The sequence below is a fragment of the Pelobates fuscus genome, chromosome 7, assembly GCF_036172605.1.
Source record: "Pelobates fuscus isolate aPelFus1 chromosome 7, aPelFus1.pri, whole genome shotgun sequence".
In the NCBI taxonomy this organism is placed as follows: Eukaryota; Metazoa; Chordata; class Amphibia; order Anura; family Pelobatidae; genus Pelobates; species Pelobates fuscus.
Window position 1 is genome coordinate 50,679,883 of NC_086323.1, and position 25,086 is coordinate 50,704,968.

The following is a 25,086-nucleotide window of genomic DNA, read 5'->3' on the forward strand; positions in this document are numbered from 1 at the left end:
TCCTCTGCCATTTAGGAGTTAAATCCCTTTGTTTATGAACCCTAGTCACACCTCCCTGCATGTGACTTGCACAGCCTTCCATAAACACTTCCTACAAAGAGAGCCCTATTTAGGCTTTCTTTATTGCAAGTTCTGTTTAAAGGACCACTCTAGGCACCCAGACCACTTCAGCTTAATGAAGTGGTCTGGGTGCCAGGTCCAGCTAGGGTTAACTAATTGTTTTATAAACATAGCAGTTTCAGAGAAACTGCTATGTTTATCAATTAGTTAAGCCTTCCCCTTTTTCCTCTAGTGGCTGTCTCACTGACAGCCACTAGAGGCGCTTGCGTGATTCTCACTGTGAAAATCACAGTGAGAGCACGCAAGCGTCCATAGGAAAGCATTATGAATGCTTTCCTATGAGACCGGCTGAATGCGCGCGCAGCTCTTGCCGCGCGTGCGCATTCAGCCGACGGGGAGGAGAAGAGGCGGATCGGAGGAGGAGAGCAGGAGGAGAGCTCTCCGCCCAGCGCTGGAAAAAGGTAAGATTTAACCCCTTTCCCCTTTCCAGATCCGGGCGGGAGGGGGTCCCTGAGGGTGGGGGCACCCTCAGGGCACTCTAGTGCCAGGAAAACGAGTATGCTTTCCTGGCACTAGAGTGGTCCTTTAATTAAGATTTTCGAATCCCCTGCTATGTTAATAGCTTGCTAGACCCTGCAAGAGCCTCCTGTATGTGATTAAAGTTCAATTTAGAAATTGAGATACAATTATTTAAGGTAAATTACATCTGTTTGAAAGTGAAACCAGTTTTTTTTTCATGCAGGCTCTGTCAATCATAGCCAGGGGAGGTGTGGCTAGGGCTGCATAAACAGAAACAAAGTGATTTAACTCCTAAATGACAGTGAATAGAGCAGTGAAATTGCAGGGGAATGATCTATACACTAAAACTGCTTTATTTAGCTAAAGTAATTTAGGTGACTTTAGTGTTCCTTTAATATCGAGCAAAATAGAAAAAAAAAAAAAACTTTCTTCTTAAACATATTTAATCTTTTAACAATTTTCATGACATACAACTCGCCAGTACTGTCACGAGAAAAGAATTATTTGCCTAAAAATGTAGTGGTTAATGTATTTTAAGAGCTCCAATCATATCTCCAATTACTTGTTCCTTTCTAGACAAAGTGCAAAGCTGTTACAAATGTGTAACGTGCAAGTATGTCTATTAATGAAAAATTGATTCTTTGGGAAGTGTTAACATACACAGTTAATTATTGGTTCAAAATAACAATGTGTTAGAAAAATGTGATAATGATCAGAACAACTCATGCACATTTTACACCTATTCTTGTTTTATTTATAAGGGCACCTTTTCTAAGGACCACTGCACAATTTTTACAGACCATTAGCATGTGTGCTACTTATTCAATACTTGAATCATTCAAACCTGTTTATTTAACCATATAAATACCAAGTGGTCTGCAAAAAAACTTACCAACATAATCCATGTACTTTGGGTGTCCTGGAAAGTAATGTGTAAATTTATTTTTAATTTCAGTATGCATAGATAGCATGATGATTTAATGAAAAAAAAAATATGGTTTAACAGAAAACATTTTTAAAAAGTTACAGATAAGAAAAGCAGATAACATTCAGAATATGCAACATATTTTTTTACCCCACATATCTGTAATAGACATGCAATAGACTTAAATTATTGTGGGCCAACCTATCTGAATTTAAGCCAATCTATGTACGTGCCTGAGAGTGTTTCTCTGTCAGTGAGTATCCTTGTACATATGTGAGTGTTTATATGTATTGTGTGTATATATGTATCTTTGAATGTGTCTATGCATCTTTATGTCTGTAAGCATGTGTAGGGGAGCTGTTTTCAGTGTGTTGTGTGTATGGGGTGTGGTCTTGTGGTCTTCAAATTTGTTCTATGTTCATAGAGATACATTGTTGTGTGTGTGAGGGGTGACTGTATGTGTATGAGGATTATTGTGTATGTATGAGGCTGACTGTCTGTGGGAGATGCCTGAGAGTGAGGATTAATGTGTGCCTATGAGGGTGACTGTGGGTTGGTTCCTGTGTATGTGGGTGACTATGTGTATGAGGGTGAAAGTGGCAAGATGAATGTAAACAAGGTAACTCTAAAGGATGGCTGTGGGGTGTTAGTGTGGGGGGTGCTTTTGATAGGACATGTTTGACTGAGGGACTGTGTGGGGGGTTGAATGAGTGGGTAATTGTGATAGGATGTGTGTGACAGAGTGACTATGTGTGAGGTTGAATGAGTGGGTGACTGTGACCAGAGGAGTGTGACAGAGTGACTGTGTGTGGGGTTGAATTAGTGGGTGATTGTGACCAGAGGAGTGTGACAGAGTGACTGTGTGTGGGGTTGAATTAGTGGGTGATTGTGACCAGAGGAGTGTGACAGAGTGACTGTGTGTGGGGTTGAATTAGTGGGTGATTGTGGCAGTATAAGTTGTGGCAGGTTGCACTGTTTCCTGTACTTCTCTGTCCAGCCTCCCCATACAGTGCAGTGTGCTTTTTCTGTGCATGGAGGATAGTCAATGACCTGTCTCCCTAGTGAAGTCCCTGGTAGAGAGGTGGGTAGTCAGGCAGGTCTACACCTCAAGCTCGATGTAGATCTATCTAACTGCTTCCTTCTGGTCTCTGACTGAGAGGGAACATAAACTCCAATATGCACCCAGCTGGAATTTCAGACTAGACTTGATTACCATGATACAAGTTGTATCAAATTAACTTAATAAAACAAAGCATCCAAAGTGCTTGCTACGTATTGGGGATATATATTATGCACTGAATATGAAGGTAAAGTATGGAATTTGATTTCTAAATGTATTGACTTTTTTGTGAATAATTTTTTGTTGCAACTCATATTTATGAATAAAATGCCCTCAGCAGGTGTGGCGAAGTAAGGGGGTGGGTGGGGGGAGTTTGTATTTAATTTTACATGAATATATATATATATATATATATATATACCGTATATATATATATATATACCGTATATATATATATATATATATATATATACATATATATATATATATATATATATATATATGTGTGTGTGTGGTATATTTTTTCAATACAATCCTCAAAGAAGTCGGAGTATAACAATCATCTGTTCAGTTGAGGCACAATGATATTATCTCAAGTGAAAAATAAATCACTCAATATTTTTCATAATAAAATTGCTTGTAAAGTGTTGTGTAATCAAGGAGATAGTTGATTTCGCTTTCTCTTTGATGCTGTCGGTGAAATGCAAAATCCATTTATTAAAGGAAAAGAATATGAATAGCTACACAAGCGAAGAAGAAAAGAATACAGATGTTCAGCCACTCCAAAAATAAGGATATATCTATTTTGTTTTCTAGCTCAATGATGACTATCCTGGACACTGTAGTAAAGGTTTGCTACCCACTCCAGGAAATGTAAAAAAAATAAAATAGACTTCTAAGGTAAGTCTTCACTTCGTTATTGTTTGCATATATTGGGCCTTCATCAGAAAAATTAAATTTAAATACATTTTAAAAAAAAAGTAAAAATAAAATAAATAAATTAATATATATTTACATTTTTTTTAATGAATCTGCTATCTTCAAAGATGAAGCTGCTCACTGCTTCTAGCTTTCTAATTCAATGCACGTAGAGGTGGTATGGGGGTATAAATACAATTGGGAGCAACTTGTCAGTAAACTCCCCCTTGATCCCAAGCACAACCCTTGCTCTCAGTAGTGTCAGAGCTTGTCCAGTGCTCGTGTCCCTACAATGATAAAATCCCTGCTCCCCCATGTCCCTAGATCTAGGGCATCATTACATTTCTTCCGTAAGCTTTAAATGGAGTGACTCAATTTTTGATTCACCTAGCTGTAGAAAAACTGCAATACCCATAATACTCAACCATGCTAATAAAAGATTTTACTTGAGCTAAAGCTGTAGTGCAACTGTAGCAAGGATATAACATTTTAACCCAACTAATATCTTCCATACTCAAATGAAGTAAAAAACAAACAAAAAACAAGTGTATGAGATGCTAAATAAGGCATAATCTCCAATCAGGTGCAGCTACAACATGGATTATTCCCTGTATCAATCTAGTCTCTCTTTTAAACTTGGACCAGATTATCTTAACTGAAGAGCCTGCAATCCCTTATGTCCCATGAGTAATGTGAGGCTGCCACCTTCTGCATAATAACTATTTAACATGTAATTTTAAAACATTTTTTTCTTGATGGTAAGGCCTGCTTATGTGGTTTGTCATGACTATGTCTATGACCTGTTTTTCGATGCACCCAAAAGCATCATCCACTGAATAATACATATAACATGTGTTTAATCATTTACAGCAGTGTTCAACAAACTTCTTTGGCCATAACTTAAGTACAGAAATGTTTTGGCTTGGTGACCCTTGGAAAACGTTTATTGGCTACCGTGAGGTTCCTGAATGTTACGGGTGAATTCTTCCAGACTCAGCTTCATGTTTTGTACACAGGGGACATCGCAAATTTAGGATGAGAATACCGACAGTTCTTTGCTAAGGCCTTATTACTCATAAACTAATGCATTAACAGATCACTCATATTCTCATACGCACAACTCACAGATGCAAACGCATGGACCCCAGATTGACACACTCACATACACACACACATACGCTCACAGATACACAGTTGTAAATGCTACTTGTTATTTTTATTCTCAATAACTTGAAAAAAAATACCACTAAATAAAATTCTCAAATGTTAGCCACCTTCAAACGTACTTACTATTTTAATGTAGGATGTTGGCTTCCATTTGGTCAAGTGACTTCCTTTGGGTCCAATAATACCAGTGGGGTCCAGTGATATACTCTCCATTTTACCACTTGTGTGGTTGCCATAGAATGTGCAGAGGAAATGACATAAAATTCACTTCCTCCCAGTGCTGCCACAGATGGGGAAGAGGTAGCATCTAAGCCCTATAGTAGTTCCATGTACCCCTCACCAAGCCTACTGAGTGGGTGGCACCCCTTAGAGTGTGAGATATAGCTACATTTATATTTAGCCTTTATTACTATTTACAGATATTGTTCACAGCTAAAATACAGTTCATTAGAACCACTGGTAAAATTCTGGTTCAGATGATTCAGGCTGCAAGGAGACTTAAAATGCATTTTCATTTTTAAAACTGGGAAGCATCTTCACAAGAACATCATGATCTGACACAGTTTCACAGCAGACACAAACTGTTATCTCTTTGACTTGCATGATAAACAAGTGTTTTTTTTTTTCCCAGGCTCCTACTCTCATACCAGCACATGGAAATCCCTTCATGTAAATCTTTGCTTGCTTTCGTTAATGAATAATTTGTGTACCATCATCTCACATGAACTATCAAGTAACAGCAAAATATGCTAAGTAACCATTTAAAAAAAAAAAAAAAAGTTTAACCCACAGAGATCCAATGTGGTATTTATAACACCGGGAGTCAATTAAAGACCAGGAATGAAATAACCTCACAAATGCACACATTGAGAAATAAAAGAGTTTACATGTTATGGCACCAAATTTAAAAACTAGGTCAGGGCTACCATCAGAACTTACTCACTCCCCACACCCACTCTGACTTACATACAAATACACACTCCCAAGCAAACACAAAGATACACAGATAGATTTTGAAATAACAGCTTAAAAATCTGAGTGAAAAATTACATTTGATGGGCTTAAAAGTATTTTTTAACATAGATCACTACGTAGGTAGGTAACACTGTCACACACTCTCATACAGACACACAATGCCAGATATACATCAAGACAGGAGTAAGATAAACCTCCAGCATAGCAGCTTCTTTTCATTAGACACACACAGGCAGAAATTGCCAAATGCACAATCACACAAACAAACACTGTCAGTTACACAGACACACCCAGATACATACAAACATTTTAAAATACAGGATTTTTGTTTGTGTTTTTGGTTTGAAACCACCCTCTCATAATGACTTATTTTATGTCTTGGAATTAAAAAAATATATTTGCTATAGGAAACAAGACAATTATTCTTTAAGAAGTACCTTCAATTCTAAAACATCAATCAGAGCAACACATTTTCTTGTTTGTCAGTATAATTTTAAAAGGGTTACCACTGCTTATACAACCAGCAAATTTTTCAATTATTTCTAAAACATCCTCTTTTTTTATTGTCAATTTCCCTTATACAACTGGCATGTCTTAAGGATGATTCATCTGTTAGGAAATAAAAAGTTCTGAAAGAAAAATATGCATAAACCACTGAGTACAGAATAAAACAAGATTTCCATAATTTTTGTAAGAGATTTTCTGTGAGTTTGTTTGCAGACAGCTGGCTCAACCGCAAAAAATGAAGATTCACACAAACTACAGTGGTGATAGAAAATTATATTTTTACACTAACTTGCGAAGAATTTTGAAACTATTCCACACCCGGAATGATTGAAGCTTAAGAGCCACAAGACTGAACAGATTGACAAATGTACACATCTTAATCAATCCGTTTTGCACCCATGGAGACTCCAGCATCAAGGTTTACTCACGTTCTTGATTTAACATATGCACGTAAATTAATTAGCAAAAACAACAATTTTCATTAGCTGCTAAAAATATCCACACACCGTACCTCGAGACTTGTTGTTGATGCGTTTGTGTTGGCTGCTAGTGGCTCCATGTGACAACATCGTTGAAGGTTGGTGGTTTGTATCTAATGGACCTGTACCCATCATGCTGTCTTTATATTTGGTCATAAGAGACAACTTGGCATTATCACTTCCTGAAGATGCAGAGTTCAAAGCAAACACTAAGAGAAGAGGATGAAAAGAAAAGAAAAATCCATTTTTCAGAAGTGTATGGTGAGCTGATGTTGTTGAATTACAAGAGGAAGGTCAAGATCCACCTAGTATGGTAGATTATTGAACACATGTAAATACACAGAAACACTAGGACACTTATATAGTTAAGTAATGCATTTGCAAAACAAAACAAGAAAGCCCTCTCGTGTAATTGATTTAGCAGTCTAACTGGCTTCTCTAATTAAATATATTAACATCAACTGAAAAAGTGTGGTTATGATCATTTATAAGATAAATTAGCTCAAATTTAAAATTTCAGAGAGATATCTCTAGGTGGGTTGTGCAAATACAGTTATCTAAGTGTTGTTGAACAAAAAATAAAAAACATCACCTCTGACACTGGTGTAATAAAGTAAGTTGTTGGGGTGCATTGGAGTCCTGACACTGTATCCCATTTAGTTCCCTTTGTTTCTGCAACCCTAGTCACACATCTCTGCATGTGACTTACACAGCCTTCCTAAACACTTCCTGTAAAGAGAGAGCTAATGTTTATACTTCCTTTTTAGCACAGTCTTTTTAATTTTTAATTTCTTTTCCCCTGCTTGTTAGACCTTGCAGGTATCCCCTGTGTGTGATTAAAGTTTGATTTACAGAGCAGGAGATAAACATTTCTGCAGTAAGTTAACATCTGATTGAAATTGAAACCATTTTTTTCATGCATGCTGTGTGAGTCACAGCCCGGGGAGTTGTGGCTAGAGCTGCATGAACAGAAACAAACATGGTTTAATTCCTAAATGGCAAAACATTGAGCAGTGAGACTTCAGAGGCATGAGCTATACACCAAAACTGCTTAATTAAGCTACATTTGTTTTAGTGAATAGAGTGCCCCATTAAGGTAGGCAGATATTTATTGGTAGGAATCTTGACCACTAAAATGTGGTAAGGTAAAGTGAATGGGATAAGAACCTATCTTTCTCTGTTCTTAGGCCAGGCAAAGGCAACCTTCAGCACTCCAGATATTGTGGACGACATATCCCATAATGCTCTTGCAGCCAAAATAGCAAAGCAACAGGAGAGATGTCGTCTACAAAATCTGGAGTACCGGAGGTATCCAACTCCCTGTCTTAGGCAGGGACTGTAAATGTACCACTGCTCCACCCAGCCATAGCAATGTCCTGATCTTTTGGGAGGCTTGACATGATCTATAAGAATTAAAACATTGCCCTGCCTCTAATAGTACCTGCAATAAAGATATGTTAAAATGCAATTGATGAGGCTGCAGATTTTTTTTCTAGCCTTAATTCTATGACCCATTCTCTCTCTGAATGGCCTAGACAGAAAGCAAGAGCCAACATCATCACTCAGTAATCCTCCCTTAGAAAGCATCAAGACAATCACTGGCTGCGAGATCTCACTGGAGAAGTACCATTTTCCGCAGATGTAGCTCTACCAAGGGTATGTTATATACATGTCATATTTTACTGTGTGTCATATGGTTCATAAACTGACTCTGCTGTAGAGCATTGCAGAAAAGCTTTGCATTAGGAATATTATCACCAGGGCACAGAAATAAGCTGTGAAGTGCATGCAACCATTGCATCATTGTGTAATAAAGGGGCAGCCTATATTTTAAACTTTATTATTATCAACACGGGGTAAACAGAGATGAACTGTCAACACAGTTGTTAACACAGCTGTCAAGTCAAATCTTATCAAATACGGGCTGGTAGTTTAGGAAGGTGCAGGGCACACTTCATTTTAAGTCACAGAGGAGCTTAGAGGGCAGACACTGGGATGAAGAGATTCATGCATTCCATGGAATGCCAGTTTGACTTGTGCGTGCTATGATAAATGCACTGACAGTCCTGTTCTTTTCCTACCTTTGTATAATCAAGCCCGTAGTAAGCGATAAGATCTAAAGTATATAATTGATTGCGATAAGAATCATCTCTTTGTCTTTTCAGACAGACTCTTCTCTTATCTCTGTCAGTATACACCAATTATTACAGACAACTTGCATCACTTGTGAGACATTTCTTACAAGCCTGCATATAAACACAGCTAGCATCCTGCAGAGAGGCTATGGTTGTCTGAACAATGCAAATTTGGAGACAGATTAAAAAGGAAATTTTCGCATTGAGCGGTTTGTTTTTTAATGCTTGGAGCGTGGTACATGTAGAGTTATTGATCCAAATGTCTTTTTTTTAGGTTTTGAGTTTTCTGACAGGTAACACACAGTGGAATCCAAATCTCCCCTAAGCTATATCCAAAAGCAGCAGTTAGGATTGGTAGTCAACTAGCATCTGTGGGACTAAAACTCCCACAATGCCTTGCTATCTGTATTTACATAACATCTGCATGAATGATAATCGGCTACCTCCTCTCTAAAACCTATTTTGCTGAGAAGCAGCTCTGCAATGTTTATCATACTCTACAACCAAATTAAAAACAAAGCCATTAAATTAATGGTGTTAAAAGTTCAGCAGAAGTTACAGGAGAATTAAAAAAGAGAGTAGCTATAGGTAGATGCATGTCACGCTGCTATGGCCCGGCCTAATCATCAGAAAGAGCTGTTTGCTGTGGTAATCCGACATTGTTTTGTGCTCTTTTGCGGACTGGGAAGTGGCTGACTTAAACTGCTCCGGGTAGCAGCCACTCGTGGAAACTCAAAAAAGAAAATACCTGAGGTAGTTTATGTGGTACTCCTGAGTGGGGGGTAACCCCTGAAGAATAATTTTTGACATGCACCTTTCTTTTTTTTTTTTGGGGGGGGGGGGGAGTTTGGGGTAAGGTCTTGGTGTCATTTAGAAACTTTTAACATTGGTGTATTAAAAGTTATGTTTTTTTGCATTTATTGGGATCCTTGTGTTTGAATAGTGTCCCACTCTTAAGGGCCAACATACCGGATATTACCTTTCACTCACTCCTTCAAATATTCTAATCCATTTTTTTTTTTTTTTGCACATTTTATTTTTCATCAAAACACTGGACCTAGCTCATTTAGAGGAGATTGCACAGTTAAATCAGACACTGGTTGGTCTAATTCAACCGGGTCTATTTTTCTATTTTAATAGATATCAAGTAAAAATACTCTGATATGAAGATATACTTTGTGCAGAACCACCAAAAGAACAGAAGTTGTAATAATTGCAAAAGGCAAAGATGAGTGAATGAGACAGGTCAGGCACATTTCATTAATTGGCATATCACCACTTTCCGAGAAATGTTTCCTCGATTTCATTTGAACCCTTGAAACAACATTTTATCAAAGTTTTTTTTTTCCATAAAAAAAATATGCACTGCATAAAAAGTCTTTATTTCTTTTCAAGACAAAGTTTGAAAAGAACAAGAAAATTAAAAAAACCTCAACAATTCTAATTCTAATCACTGCTTACTTTTGACCAGAGAGCAAGTGGACTGCACTTCTGTTGGTGGCAGACCACTTGCATTGCTCCCTCTGGTCAACGCTGCTTAAAGGAATACTCCAAACACATCAAGCACTACTGCTTGGTTTAGTGCGCTATGTGTGAACAGTATGTTCCATTTTTTTGTAATTTCACAAAAGTGGCAATTTCCATAGAAATCAGCACTTTAATGTTTCTCCCTCGTTACACACAATTACAATTGTCAGCCAGGAGGTATTCCTTCTGCATAAATTAGAATAGATAAGTATTTCTTTTTTCGATTCTTTCTTTCTCCCATTTCTAAAACTGTTCACTGTTATTTGCGAGCTGGGACCAGGATGTAAATGTGGCCCTCATAACACATTTACCGCCACTTGAATTTACCATCCCAGTCAAATGTTTTAGCAATATTTTCAAAGTACAAAACAGTTGAGTATTTTTTTTCCATGATCGATGGGACTCTATTTAACTGACGCTTGCAAAGGATAAAGAAATAGGTAACAGATGTTTAGCCATACTTCATATAACATATCATCACTTGTACTTTCCCACAAGTATGATAGTTAAGATTTAATTGTTGGCTAAACAGACTGTGTAATAGGTTTTGTTAAGTCAATTCTGAATTTGAAAACTCATTGTACCCTGTATTTCACTATAATTCACTGGTAATGTTATTGGAAAGGCAAATCATGCAGCCTGGAAGAACTAGAGCTAAAGGTGGTTTGTCTTTTGTTTTTTAATTCATGTTTTCTTTTTATATATATATATATATATATATATATATATATATATATGAAACATGTCCTGATATCAGACCAACTAATAGTTTGATATCCACATACAAAAGGCTCACAAGGTTAAAGGGACACTATAGTCACCAGAACTAATACATCTTAATGTAGTGATTCTAGTGTCTATTGCCTGTATCTGCAGTTTTACTTAGAAAAAGCAGTGTTTACATTGTTTCCTAGGGACACCTTCAGTGGCAGTAACTCAGATGGCCACTAGAGGTGCTTCCTGGGTCAGTGCTGCACTGGCATTCAGGGTCTCCACACGATGCATGGAGTTGCTTAACATTCCCAATAGAGATGCATTGAATAAATAAAAGAGGAGATGCAGATTGGCGCAGCACAGTGTTTTTGCCGTGCATGCGCAATAGCCATTCGGCATAAGCATTCGACAATAACAATTTATCCTAAAATGAGGGTACAAGATATATTTAGGTATGAAGGTAGATTATAAACTGTACAGTAAATCAAATCTACAATCAAAGTATGGGAAATACCTTTGTGCAAATGTAAATAACCATAAAGACACCTGTGTAAGATGTGTCTCTAAAGTGATATGCAAGTGGGATGTATCACTTTGTGCATATTCTGAGAGTTATTTCACAAATGTTTTATTTTGGTTCGAAAGATTTTGTTCATGTTTGTCCTGTGTAATTCACTTTACATTTACGTTACACCCCCATATATTGTATTTAGAAATCTGGATCCATCTAACGTCTGCAATGCATCATGGGAAGCACAGTGTTACAAAAAAAAACTTAGCTATTTTCAATGCTCAGTAATGTGATAACACAACTGCATCCTGAAAGTTGTGAATCAAAATGCAGTCATTTAATGAGTGTGTAGCTGTCTGTATGCATAATATAAAAAGGTCTCTATACATTGTGCTAACACAATTGTATGCAAGTGTATAGCATGAGAGAAAAGGGTTTTACATTTATCGACTCTGTCCACTTTGTGATTAGCATGCAGCCCTCACTCCCCTCCCCGAATGAAAACTGATTATTCTTCTTTGTATCCATTCAAATGCATATGAGACTACATGGCACTATCACAAAGGGGAAGTCAACCAATGTAAAACCACTTGCGTCCAATCTTGCTAGCACAATGTATAGGTCAATTTTCTGCTTTCCATCCACATAGCTAAGCACTGATTATAAGAGCAGAGGTGAATCAATCACTGTCTTTGTCACTCTGTAAAAGCTGCCGGTGTCGTGTAAGGAATTACTGAATTTTGTTTTCATGGTGACTGTTAAAGACTAGTACTGAAAACCAAAGCTTAGGTTTAATGTTAGCTGGCTGAAAAACTGCAGATGATGACGGGCTGTATTTTCCTTAAAACTCTGTCTGGCTCTGCATTATAGGAAATTCAGTTCTCAAACATCAACAGCTTCTTCGCATTCTCTGTAATTTTGGTCTACGGGATACTGCTCTCTCCTGGTGCTCCTCCTACCTCTCCCAACGCTCTTTCACTGTTTCTTTCTCTGACTCTGCCTCTTTCCCCCAACCACTCTCTGTCGGCATCCCCCAAGGTTCTGTCCTTGTTCCCCTACTGTTCTCTATCTACACTGCCTCCCTTGGTAAACTCATCAGCTCCTTTGGCTTCTGTTATCATTTATGTGCGGATGACACGCAAATCAACCTGTCCTCTCCTGATCTCTCTCCGATTTCCAAATGGATGGCTTCTCACTTCCTTAACCCCTTAAGGACCAAACTTCTGGAATAAAAGGGAATCATGACATGTCACACATGTCATGTGTCCTTAAGGGGTTAAATACAACCTGTCCAAAACAGAGCTTTTGGTCTTTCCTCCCTGAAGTGTTACTACTCCCGTGTCTGTCTCCCTCCAAGTCAACGGTGCTACCATCACCTCTACCTCGCAGGCTCGCTGCCTGGGTGTTCTTTTTGACTCCAACCTCTCCTTCACCCCTCATGTCCAATCAATCGCCAAATCCTGTCACTTCCATCTCAAAAACATAGCGCACATCCGCCCCTATTTAACCCCGGATGCGGCTAAGGTGCTGGTCCATGCTCTTCTTCTCTCTCGCCTGGACTACTGCAATACTTTTCTCAGTGGTCTTACGTGTTCCCAGATTGCAATGTTGCAATCTATAATGAATGCAGGGTCAAGGCTCATTTTCCTGTCCCCTTCCCCTCGCACCTCCCATGCCTTCCCGCTTTGTGAGTCCCTGCATTGGCTTCCAGTTAAATATAGGGCTCAATTTAACATTCTGGTGCTTTCCCTACATAATGCTGCTCCAACCTTCTTATCTTCCCTAATACACAAGTATGTGCCATCAAGGCCCCTACGCTCTGCCAAAGACCTACATATATCCTCTGTCCGTACTCCCACCTCTAATGCGCACCTCCAAGACTTTTCCAGGGCTGTACCTCTTCTGTGGAACTCCCTTCCCTTCTCCGTAAGAATTTCACCTAGTCTCCACTCATTCAAAGCATCATTGAAAACTCACTTCTTCAAGAAAGCATATCAATTAAGCTGTTAGCAGGTTTTTATCCCCCAACCTCCATGACTCCTCTCCTGCAACTGTCAAAAATTACCTATTAAGCCCTCAGTGAATATTTTTTGTAACAACTTACTTTGTAACCCTATTTTACCCTTTGTGTCACTATACCCCACTACCTCTAGAATGTAAGCTCATTGAGCAGGGCCATCCACCTCTCTGTTCCTGTACGTCCAGTTGTCTGGTTTCAATTACATGTCTGTTACTCCACCCATTGTACAGCGCTACGGAATCTGATGGCGCTATATAAATAATAAAATAATAATAATAATCGGTAGTGCTTTAAGTAGCATTCACTAACCTGAATAAGGAATGAAAATGTCTAGGTTTTTAAGTTTAATTTAAATATAAGTAAGTATTCCAGGATCCCAGCCGTCCCAAATCTGCTATCCTGTCTATGTTCCCTGGTGTCCTATTTTTAAGGACATCATGGAATTGTGCCCATAAAGCATATTGCTTACCCAGCGCAAAAGCCAAAGCACTATAGCAGCACTCTCTGCATAGTCTAACCTTCATGGGGTTGTCCAACGGGATTGACAGTCAACCTGGCATGCATTCATCACTACCACTATCACTACCCACCCCCTTTAGACCTGCCCATCGATTTCCCATTTCACATACTTCCCTATGTTGGGAGGTGTGCTATTCCGGCAACTTTTAGTACTTGTGGTATGCAGAGGTTTATAGGTATTGCACATATTTTGGTACACTGAAAATTCTGTAAACTAGGTAGGTCCCAATGCATTCCCATAGCAAGGAGTCTGGGTGTGTAGCAAAACTGGTGTGATTAGCTAGATTAACCCCTTAAGGACACATGACATGTGTGACATGTCATGATTCCCTTTTATTCCAGAAGTTTGGTCCTTAAGGGGTTAAACCTGGTTTGAAATGGACTTGGACATGAGTAGACACTATGTACCCTTCATTCAGAGGGAGGGAGGTATATGATTTCCAAGTCAAAAGTTGTAAATATTACTTCCTATTCTCTGTCTCATGTCTTAGATGGCTGAGATGAAGTGATGTTAGTGCCAGGCAAATGGAACATTTAGGCATATGTATGGAGAACTGAGTGGAACATTAGAAGTGGTTAAAGTATGTGTGCAAAGGAAGGACAGTGATTATTTTTGCAGCATGCAGCAAAATACCACCGAAGGAGGCAAAAGAAACCTAACGTGACTGCTGGAATCACTCATGACAATAAATACAGCTCAACAAAGGAAGCATGGACTTTTTTGCAAATTTAAAATCAAGCCTAAATGAGAGTGAGAGAACTACATTAGAAATCAATGTGTAATTTGTTCTCATGGATAAAACTTAATTTAAGTGCTTAGATTTACAGGAAAAAAATAAAAACTATGTTTTCTTTAATATTATTATACACACACAAAAATAGCAAACAGAGGTCATATTAAAGAGGTTTTGCTCTGTTGTTGTGGTAACAAAGACTTTCCACCTATCAATGTCTTATTCTTGGGTCACACGGCTACAGGTTAGAATTAATGTGGCCCGACAGAATTACGAGAGAAGCAAAACATATTGATATGATTTAAGATTTTTTTTCTGCTTGCAATCTGAGTATTAAAAATTGAGTTTCGGTAATGTTTATACATTTGTATTTAGTTAAAATGTGTAACATTGAACAGAGTAGGAGGTATGCCCATTTTAGCTAACTGCATTACTGTAAAAATTAAAAACACAAACATAATTTTAGAAGATTTACTAAACAAAAATTAAACCATTGTGATTTAATTGCACAATTCTTGCACTAAGTTTGCACTATCATTGAGATTGATCATGATAGGCGACCCCTTTAATACCCCATCCATACCCTGAACCCATGCATTGATGATCAGGCATGAATACCTGAGAAGTTAGCTCATTAAAATATGTTTTTGTGAATATTTATAAATGTGTTGTTATTTTTTTTATTTATTTTTTGCCGTCAACACCTGTAGATGTCAGTGAAAGGGGTAAACTTCGGATTCATTATCACATAATTTGCATCTCATTAAGAATAACATCTGGCATTTCTAAGAAAGCGTGTGCTATATGATGTTCACCTCATGAACACTGCATAACCATTAATTAGTGAATTCTAGATTACAATTGATGTTCAATAACTTAACTTAGTTTATAGAACCAGAGTTTAAGATTATTTTTGCTTCTATTCTTTTCCTGCATGTATTATATTGTTCCATGATAATTATCTATAAACTAACATTCAACGTTTAAATTGTTTAATTGCAGTTAAACTATATATTTAGTACAGAAACAAGTTAGATCTACAGTTGTATGCAGTATATCTCTCCATCCATCCACACACCTATTTCTCAAACCCTCCCTCCTATCCATCCATTTTTTTGTCTATCCACCTGTATCTATATATTAGGTATGAAACTATGTTATATTGAAATGTTAACTAATTTAGCGCTAGAAAGATAATCAATACATTTTATATCTCAGTGGCATAAATGATACATTTCTGCAATGTCAAAATCATTACCTTTAATTTTAAAGGGGCACTGCAGACCCCTGAAGGAATTTTAGGTTGCTCAAATGCTTTAAGCAGGAAGCTTGTGTCCTCTTTTTTTTATTTTACAAAAAGAGCAGATTTCATTAGAAATCGGCACTTTTATAAATTAATCTGGTTACACCCCCTGGCTGTCAATCAGACAACTAATCTTGTTACTTCTGGTTTGTTTAGGTCAGTGGAGCTAAACTCAAGAGGCAGGCAACTGACCAGAACACCTACCTTGTAAAGACTTCTTATTGAGCTGCATTTGGAAGTCTGTGACTGGACAGCCACAGAAAAATTAGGCTGCGTAAGAAAAGGAGGGCTATCCCCAATTAAAACAGGCATACTTAAATGCATTCGTGTCATCATTGGTAGTATAACAACTAAACTGTGATTTAAAAAAATAAAAAATTATATGAGCAGTGGAGCATCTCTATAATTTTAATTAATATTGCGTGCTCTATTTGACTTTACTCTAATTAATGTAGTCTTGAAATACAGTTTCTATAAAATATTATATCACAACTTAGGTAGAACCATTTATTGCCTTGCAGTGGTCACCTGATAGAAAATTGTGAGGTATTTTTTAATCTTTATTTTCAAAACGGGTTTAGGTGCCACACACTGTTAATAAGCCATCTGGCAATTTAATGCTGTATGGTGATAACTAATTATAATGAGTTTTAAATCTATAAAAGGAGCACGTCCCCTGACAGACAAGAGAAGTTTGATTTGTTTTATTTTTTTAAATAAAAATTGTCTTGTTAATTTAAATATGTTGGTTCATATTATTTTTTAATTTCTAAAAGTCTCAGCTATATTGTCCACATTCCCAGAGGGACTGCAAACCCTGAAGTTAGCTGATCTAGGGAATTATTTGCACAAACATTTATTCTTGGCTTCTAAGTGTCAATATGTGAATAGCTTTTCTAAAATGCAATGCTATGTAGTGTTTAACTATTTTATTATATTTAAAAAAACATAGTAATTATTATTCTATTTTAAAAATCAGAACTTATTTCATTCATTATTAAATAATCTTCTCTTTCAATGGCCTGTATTGCAATTAAGAGTACCATATAGTTTTTAACGACCCAACAAATAAACACAACTAACCATCAGCTAGTATTACAGAATAAATCGTAGTTTTCTTATAATCTAATATGGTTGATTTTGTATTAATCCATAGTACATACAAACATGCCTGCACTGTTACAAAGTGACCATTTAGTAACGTGTTACAAATAAGAAATATCTAAATACTGACAATGGTGGATACAATCATCATGGAAATCAAAACCAATGGAAACAGGAGGTACAAGGTAACCGATCTAGTACAGTTTTAATCAAATCATTTTGAGACTAGAGAAGTCCTTATAAGTTGCATTTTCAGTTGAATTTAGGGAAACCACTTAAAGGACCACTATAGACACCCAGACCACTTCAGCTCAATGAAGTGGTCTGGGTGCCAGGTCCATCTAGGATTAACTCTGCCTGCTGTAAACATAGCAGTTTCAGAGAAACTGCTTTGTTTACTTTAGGGTTAATCCAGCCTCTAGTGGCTGTCTCATTGACAGCCGCTAGAGGCGCTTCCGCGCTTCTCACTGTGATTTTCACAGTGAGAAGATGTCAGTGTCTATAGGAAAGCATTGAGAATGCTTTCCTATGGACTGGCTGAATGCGCGCTCGACTCGCAATGCCGCGCATGTGCATTGAGCCGATGACGTCGGAAGGAGGCGTTGAGTCCCCAGTGCCGAGAGAGCCCGGCACTGGAGAAAGGTAAGTGTTTAACTCCCTTCCTCCAACATCAGCCCGGCGGGAGGGGGGCCATGAGGGTGGGGGCACCCTCAGGGCACCATAGTGCCAGGAAAACGGGTTGGTTTTCCTGGCACTATAGTGGTCCTTTATAGCATTTGTTGTGTTAAGCTATTTCAATTGCTTGTTTATGATTGTTTTTTATTGCAAAAAGCTGAAAGTCTGTACATTTTGACAATAAACCAGATTTTAATAGGGGGTTGAATAATTTTGATTACAACTGTATTAGTGGGACTTTGTCCCAATTCTTTCTATATGCTTCTATAACTCAATATTTGGCAACTGGACTACAGATCTTGCCTTTAGAACCCACCAGGAGTTAGGTCAATTGTATTCTTTTCAGAGCAGCCTTGAAGAGAGTCCATGGTTCGTGACACCTGACTCCCAAAATCTTCTCCACCATTCATGCATTCCCGTTGAAGGTGATGACGAAGCTCAGTGACATCATATTCGTAGCCATCCAAGATTGGTGTTTCACGAATGCCAAGGCTGCCACCAGGGTGAGTGGATTGTCCACGTGCATTACGTAGACTCTCTCTTCCATGGCCACCTCCAATCAACACTGATGGGATATAATGTATTTCATTGGCTGCCTCTGCACTTGCACTCTTCTGAGGCTGCGGAGCACGTCGCCTCTTGCACCAGCGACGTCTTGTATACAGGATGAGAAGTAAGCACAGGATGCAGAGTAAAAGAGCAATCATTCCACCCTAATTCCAGAAAAGAGAGAATAAAAAAAATATATATGTTAAATGTGGAATAAAATATTATGTTAAAACTTTTAGGAAGGAAAAGTTATTTCTTACTCATAGACGGGTAAATTCACTGAGAATAACCCATGTAGAAATAAAGATAACAAATATAATAAAGGAATATATAAATAGGTTTTGCATAATAGGGATATAAGAAAATCTTCTGATACCCCGACAGAATAAAAGTGAATAACAACGGATCAAGGAAAGACAACTCAAATTGGAAAAATTATAGTTTCATTGTATTTCTGTATTGCACATTGAATTAGCCTATAAAATAATAATACGAACTGCTGTCTATGTATCAGGAAGCTGTTTGCATTAAAATAACAATAGAGGATTTTTTTCTAAGCCACGTCTGTGTATAACTTGTATTTTACCATTCAAGTCCATCGTGTTTCTTCATTCCCTCCCACATCAAAATTCTCTGCTGAATGTAAAGTGTTCTAAGCTTCCCTGCATTCCAATTTGCATCAAATTCTAAACTCTATTGACAAGCGTGACCCTTTTGCTAGCAGAACAAAGCTCCCAGCAAAACGATGCATAGATTTGATATGGTTTATATTCCTCTTGTACTATTTTTAGAAAAGAGAAAGAGTCAGGATTCCAGATCCAGAGTTAATTAAACATTTTTATATCTTTTAATTGTAAAGTAAGGAGTTAGTCAAACAGTGAGATTGGGAGAAATCAAGGGAATCTAAGAGATACAATAATGGCTGAGGAGCTGTCCTTAATGATGGTGCTGAATTTTTCCTTCCCTATGTCTAAATGGAAATAATTGCTACATACAAATTATTTGTACAAGAACAACACTGTTCTAAGCTGTCTAGTTTGTTAAACATTGCAAAAAGTTACTTTAGTGCTTAAAAAAAGGGGGAGTTCAAGCTTAGCAAGTGGGCATTTATACCAAAATAGGGGTGCTTTGTAGAAACAGGTGGGTGGTCTCAACCACATACCAATAAAACAATTTAAAGGTTTTACTATGCAATGACACATGTATTATCAACAGGGTCTTGTCTTATTAATCCGCAGGAAGCGGATTAAGTTACTAATCAATGACCATTTTCTATTATGGATTTTGTACTATTAGTTTATTAGCAGTTACCAATAAATAACTGCACGTGTAACCCAATTTAACGAATTCATATATAAATACGCATCATTTTGTTCATATTTCTTTTTAAAAATAGTATTAGAAATGGTAGATTTGAACAGTTCAATCACAATCAATTCATAACACCAAATATATTTGACTGACGAGAACAATGACGATGTCAAGGCATCGAATACTTCTCAGAAGTAATAAGGCTGGTCCTGAATGATGTGGCAGTGAAAAAATCACAACTAGGTGGAAGTTGACGCAAGATGTATGATAAGAACCTCACTGCACCTGCTCCATTCCTTCCAAGCAGTACTATGTCTTTGTACTGTAAAACACCATAATTTTGTAGATGCACTAGCTACCTACAAAATCAATGTTTCACTACTATGATTTGCAAAACAATGTCCTATACCATACCTATTAGAGCGCTCAGACATATTGAAACACAGAAATTTTGAAGATATCATAGCACTGAATCAGAGTCACAAACTGGGCAAAATGGTATGGTCCACTACAAAACACCAAGTGAAATAAAACTGAAAAATAATTAACAAGGAGAGGTAGAAAGCATTGCACACAGCAAACGCGAAGAAGAAAAGCAGATAGAGAAAAAATAAAGAACAGGGTGGAATGTAGGAGAAAGGCGACCCTCTGACTTTACCAACTCCTTCATTCAAGACCCACGTTCGGTCAAGAAGAGTATCAGAGAAATGATAGCTTCCTGGGCTGCAAATTTTGAAAAAGTTTTCCATACTATCACAAAGATGGTCTATACATTTCTCCATATTAAGCAGGTACCAAGCTGTAATATTAACAAAAGTGTCTCATACATAAACCACAGCACAGATTCCATGGACAAGCTGCTCTAGACAGGCAATTTAATTTGGCCTAGCTATTTAACTGGTGTACCATTTCCAAACCAAGGTGGGAAATAATAAGTTTGAAACAGTAATCTTTAGAACCGCGGTTCTCCATCGTTTCATTTTAATTTTGAGTTGTTTGGCTTTGATGGAAATGCCCAGAAAATTATATCTGCAAAATTACGTATTTTTACCTATTTTTAAATTGTATGCAGGTTATTTTATTCCAGCTGTATTACTGGTTAAACCGCTAAACTCACACACCCACACCTCACTTGCATGAAAGTTAGGCAGTTAATTCATTTTCTTATTCTACTGTAGGGCAGTAGAAAGTGGGGCTCTAAATCAAATACAGGCTTAATTTAAGCAAGTCAATCGCAGAAAAATGCCTTTGCTATTTTAATCCTTTATTTTTTATTTTTTTTTATCTGGTACAAAGCAAGTTAGTAATTTAAGGGTATTATTGGGTGCAACTAGAAGTAAGGGAAAGGGACAAGGTAGCATTTATTTCTCCAGATTAATTTTCTATTGTGTTCTCTTGGTCATTTTTTTTTTTACAGCACTGATGGCTGGTCATGTATCTCAATGACAGAATGTTCATCAATGTTTAGATCTTTTCCTTAACTGACTGCTGCATCCTTAGTCTTAACACTTACGTAGTTATTAACTAAAGTGTGAATTGCCAGGTACTGACTAATGAATTTACAATGTTTTGCCAAAATCGCTGAATAGGAAAAACATTGAAACTCAATTGTTATTTTCACTCTATTGTATGCAGTTTTGGATCAAATTTTTGTCTATTCCTAACAATCACCTTTCTTAGAAGATGATAGGGAACACAGACATATATTTACTATATATTTCCAAAATGGATAAGTAAAGATATATTGTCTTATTTTTTAGTTTTTATTAACCCTTGACACCCCTGATCAAGGAATTATATCATAGGGGGAATATGAGAATTTGCTAATTTGCATAAATATATTTCTTTCACCCAACAATAGTTCATTATAATTTTCTAAAGCTTGCTGATATTGTAGCCATTAGGCAACCTTTGTCCTTGGCACTCAGAAGTTGTGGAATGCAATTCTCTTGGTGCTTTGCCAGCATTATCGCTGTAAAAGCATTATGGGAGAGGTAGTCCACAACATCTGGAGTGCAGAAGGCTGCTTACCCTCTTTTCTAGGCAGTACATATGCAGTGAATCTTACAGTAAAACGTCTAATTATTATACATCTGTGTATGTGTTTTCACATCATAATGTTCTGGCTGGTTAATCATGTTGCCTTTAAGTCTGGATGAGACAACGAAAAAACAATAGTAGCAACATTATCCAACATTGTACAGCGCTACAGAATCTGATGGCGCTATATAAATAATAAAATAATAATACTAATAATAATGTGCCAACTCTGATTTCTATGTTCTATGTAATTTTGCCTCCACACACATCATTCATCCCAAAAATGCCATAAATATTAAATGTGGGTGCATGCAGACTACCAGACTCACCAACTACCCACCACCCATAGAGCACCTCTAACCACATGCAAAGTCTATCAAGACATCTCTTATTTAGCAACGCCTTCAACATTTCATTCTTACACGGCACACATCATTTCCAAATAAAACATTTATATCCTGCAGATCACTGTCCACGGGATGTGTTAATAATACAGGCATTATTTTGATTCACATATATTTCAAAAATATTTGAAAAAAAAATAACTTTACTCCAAACCACAGTGGTGAATCTAATTTAATGAACAAATCTACTATAATTGGTAACCAACCCAAAACAGAATCTTCAGAATACAATAAGGACCTTTGAGATACAGTAATATAGCAAATAAAAGCGAAGGCACAATGTGACATAATATCAATCATTGCAAACAATGGCTTAGCCATTAGAGTGTGAGATTGGGAAGGAGCACAGTGAGTATATTATTTTCTATAAGGACCCAAAGACAGTCTGACAGCAAGCAGTTGTGTTCTAATTATTTACATAATATATTAAGATGTGAGCTGGGAGTCTGATGCATTGTAGGAGAAAGTAGAAGTGGAGAGGGGAATTCAGGGAGCTTGTTATCAAAATTAATTATCCAGGAAATAAATATCTACTGAGATCACACTGGAAGAGAGTGACAGGGGGATCTTTCAGCTTCATAAGGAATACAGAAAGTCACAGAAACCCCCCCCCAGGCTGTGACCTATTCTGTAAATGACAATACTCACTGTCCCAATTGATTAAATGCAGGAAAAAGTCTACGGGGCATCCATCCATCAAACACTTCCACTGCCAAGAGATTATTGAAGATTATTAATTCTATTAGTGTCTTCACCCACTCATAGCGAGAGCTGCAGTGATTGTGGATGAGAAGGTGCTTAGAGAGACTGCCACAGGCTGAACACAGAAAAGGATGGGCAAAGGTGAATAATTAATGCTTTAATTACAGGTAGAATAAAATGCAAAAACAAGTAAAAAAAAAAAAAAAACAACGTGGCACATTTTATATTGCAGAAGCTTTCCAAGTTTATTTTGTATTTCTCATCATTACAGAACTTTTTAAAGTGCTATAAAACATTGAGAAAAATGTAATTTTAAAAAAAAAAGTTAAATAAATAATAAATAATAAATGCATGCACTACATATGAGCCAGCAGAGTTCAGTAGCTAAAATGAGACTTGTAGTGAGTTAACAGAATTTAACCCCAAATCCCCCACAAAAAAAAACAAAAAAGATTAAGTAGCCTATTTTTCTTTATTCCCACTGCTTGGCTAGTTTCGCCTAAAGCTTGCTAGTTATTAAGCTCAGTATAGTTCACTGGTTAGTAAAAACAATAGCCCCTTGAGTTCTTGAATTCCTTTTACTGAAACTGCTCTCTAAAGTTGAAGTTTTCCTTAAAAAAATATATATATATATTATCATTGCACTGAATTTGCTGGCCTTAGCAAGCAGCTTTATATTTAGAGTCTGGACCTTTAGAGTTTATGACACAGTGGGCATGGTATTGGCAATGAAAATCCTACTATCAGCTGCTGTCTGATCTTAAAGGGACACTGCAGGCACCCAGACCACTTCAGCTCACTGAAGTGGTCTGGGTGCTGTGTCCTTATTGCTTACTTTGCAGCTCTAAGTCTACCAGACAGCCTCTGGGGACGCTTTCAAAATCCAAACGGTCTTTGTGTCCATTATCTGACGCTGGATGTCCTCATGCTCTGATTTAAGCATTTACTTGTGGCTTCAGATTCCAAATTGTGATAAAAGCAAAAAGGAAAGCAGTGTTTGTGGATTAAAACACATTATTTTACAAGGCCACTCTAAGCACCATACCCATTTCATCCTACTGTAGTGGTTGTGGTGCAAAAAATATTGCCCTTGCCCTCTTTCTAAAAATCAGCCAGTCAATCAGCCAGTTGAAATACAGTTGCAAGAAAAAGTATGTGAACCCTTTGGAATGATATGGATTTCTGCACAAATTGGTCATAAAATGTGATCTGATCATCATCTAAGTCACAACAATAGACAATCACAGTCTGCGTAAATACTTTTTGCAGGTTGTACCTCAAACGAGGCGGGGACCTTCATCCCACCCCATCAAAAGGGCTGGAGTAATACTTTACACTTTGCACTTATTTAAATAGCAGATGGACAGTAAGTGCTGGCCTATCACCACTTGACTAACCCTCCTGCTACTGAGGGTCCTTATTATCCATGTGCTCGCTAGCCTCAAGTACTATTAGCAGGAGAATCATTTTTTCTTATTTTTAAAAAACACAGGTCAGGATTTTTTTACAATTCGGTCTTGTATTTTTTTTATTTTTTTTTTGTAATTCTTTTTTTTTGTTGTGCAAGAAAAATACAACATATTAACAGTCATGACATTTATCAACATGAGAAAGAGCAGGAGGCCCCAGACTGGTTGCATGGTGAGATAAACAAATGAGAGCAATGCCAGAGATGAGACAATGTGACATACAAAAAATGCTAAAGAGATGAGCAGTGTTTTAGGGATTTTCATGTATAAACTAAGGGTGTAATGAAGGGCCAAGCACTCTACTGGATGCACTCTGAGAATTCAGGTTAATGTACACCGACCAGGGTATAGTGGAGTCTGCCAACTGAGGGATGAAAGCCAGGCCTCCGAGTCTCAACGGGATATGACAAGCCGAGTTAGATAACATAATCAGGGATTCCTCCAGTACCTCTGATTGTCATAGAAAGCCCGGAATTGGATCGCAATGATTCCCTTTGTCGCTTTGAGTTGTACTGAGGCACGCTTCTCGTCTCGCTGCCATGTCAAGGGCCATTGTGGTGTCACCTCGAGCTTCCAGTAGGTCAGCGCAACCTCCTAATGGTGGTCTGGGGTCACCCCCATTGGTCTGAGGAGGGGGGTAATGGAACTCCTGTTTAGTGTTGATTGCTGTCGATGCAGTAATGGCATGGGAGATTAGCAGCCTCCCCCGTCTGATGTGCACCAGGCCATATGATCTGAGCTGTGCAGCAGGTGAGCTCC

The 25,086-nt window shown here is 37.5% G+C and overlaps 1 protein-coding gene across 4 annotated transcripts in view; it reads right to left on the bottom strand.

Moving 5' to 3' along the window:
- ASTN1 (astrotactin 1) overlaps positions 1-25,086 on the bottom strand; it is a 422,412-nt gene that overhangs the window by 123,640 nt on the left and 273,686 nt on the right. For 3 of the 4 annotated variants that reach the window (XM_063428242.1, XM_063428243.1, XM_063428245.1), the window contains 3 exons: positions 18,169-18,565; positions 6,643-6,819; positions 1,472-1,498 (listed from right to left, as the gene is read on the bottom strand). In XM_063428242.1, the coding sequence (XP_063284312.1) occupies positions 1,472-1,498; positions 6,643-6,819; positions 18,169-18,565 (601 nt within the window). The remainder of the gene's footprint in view (positions 1-1,471; positions 1,499-6,642; positions 6,820-18,168; positions 18,566-25,086) is intronic. The other variant, XM_063428244.1, reaches the window with a different exon arrangement.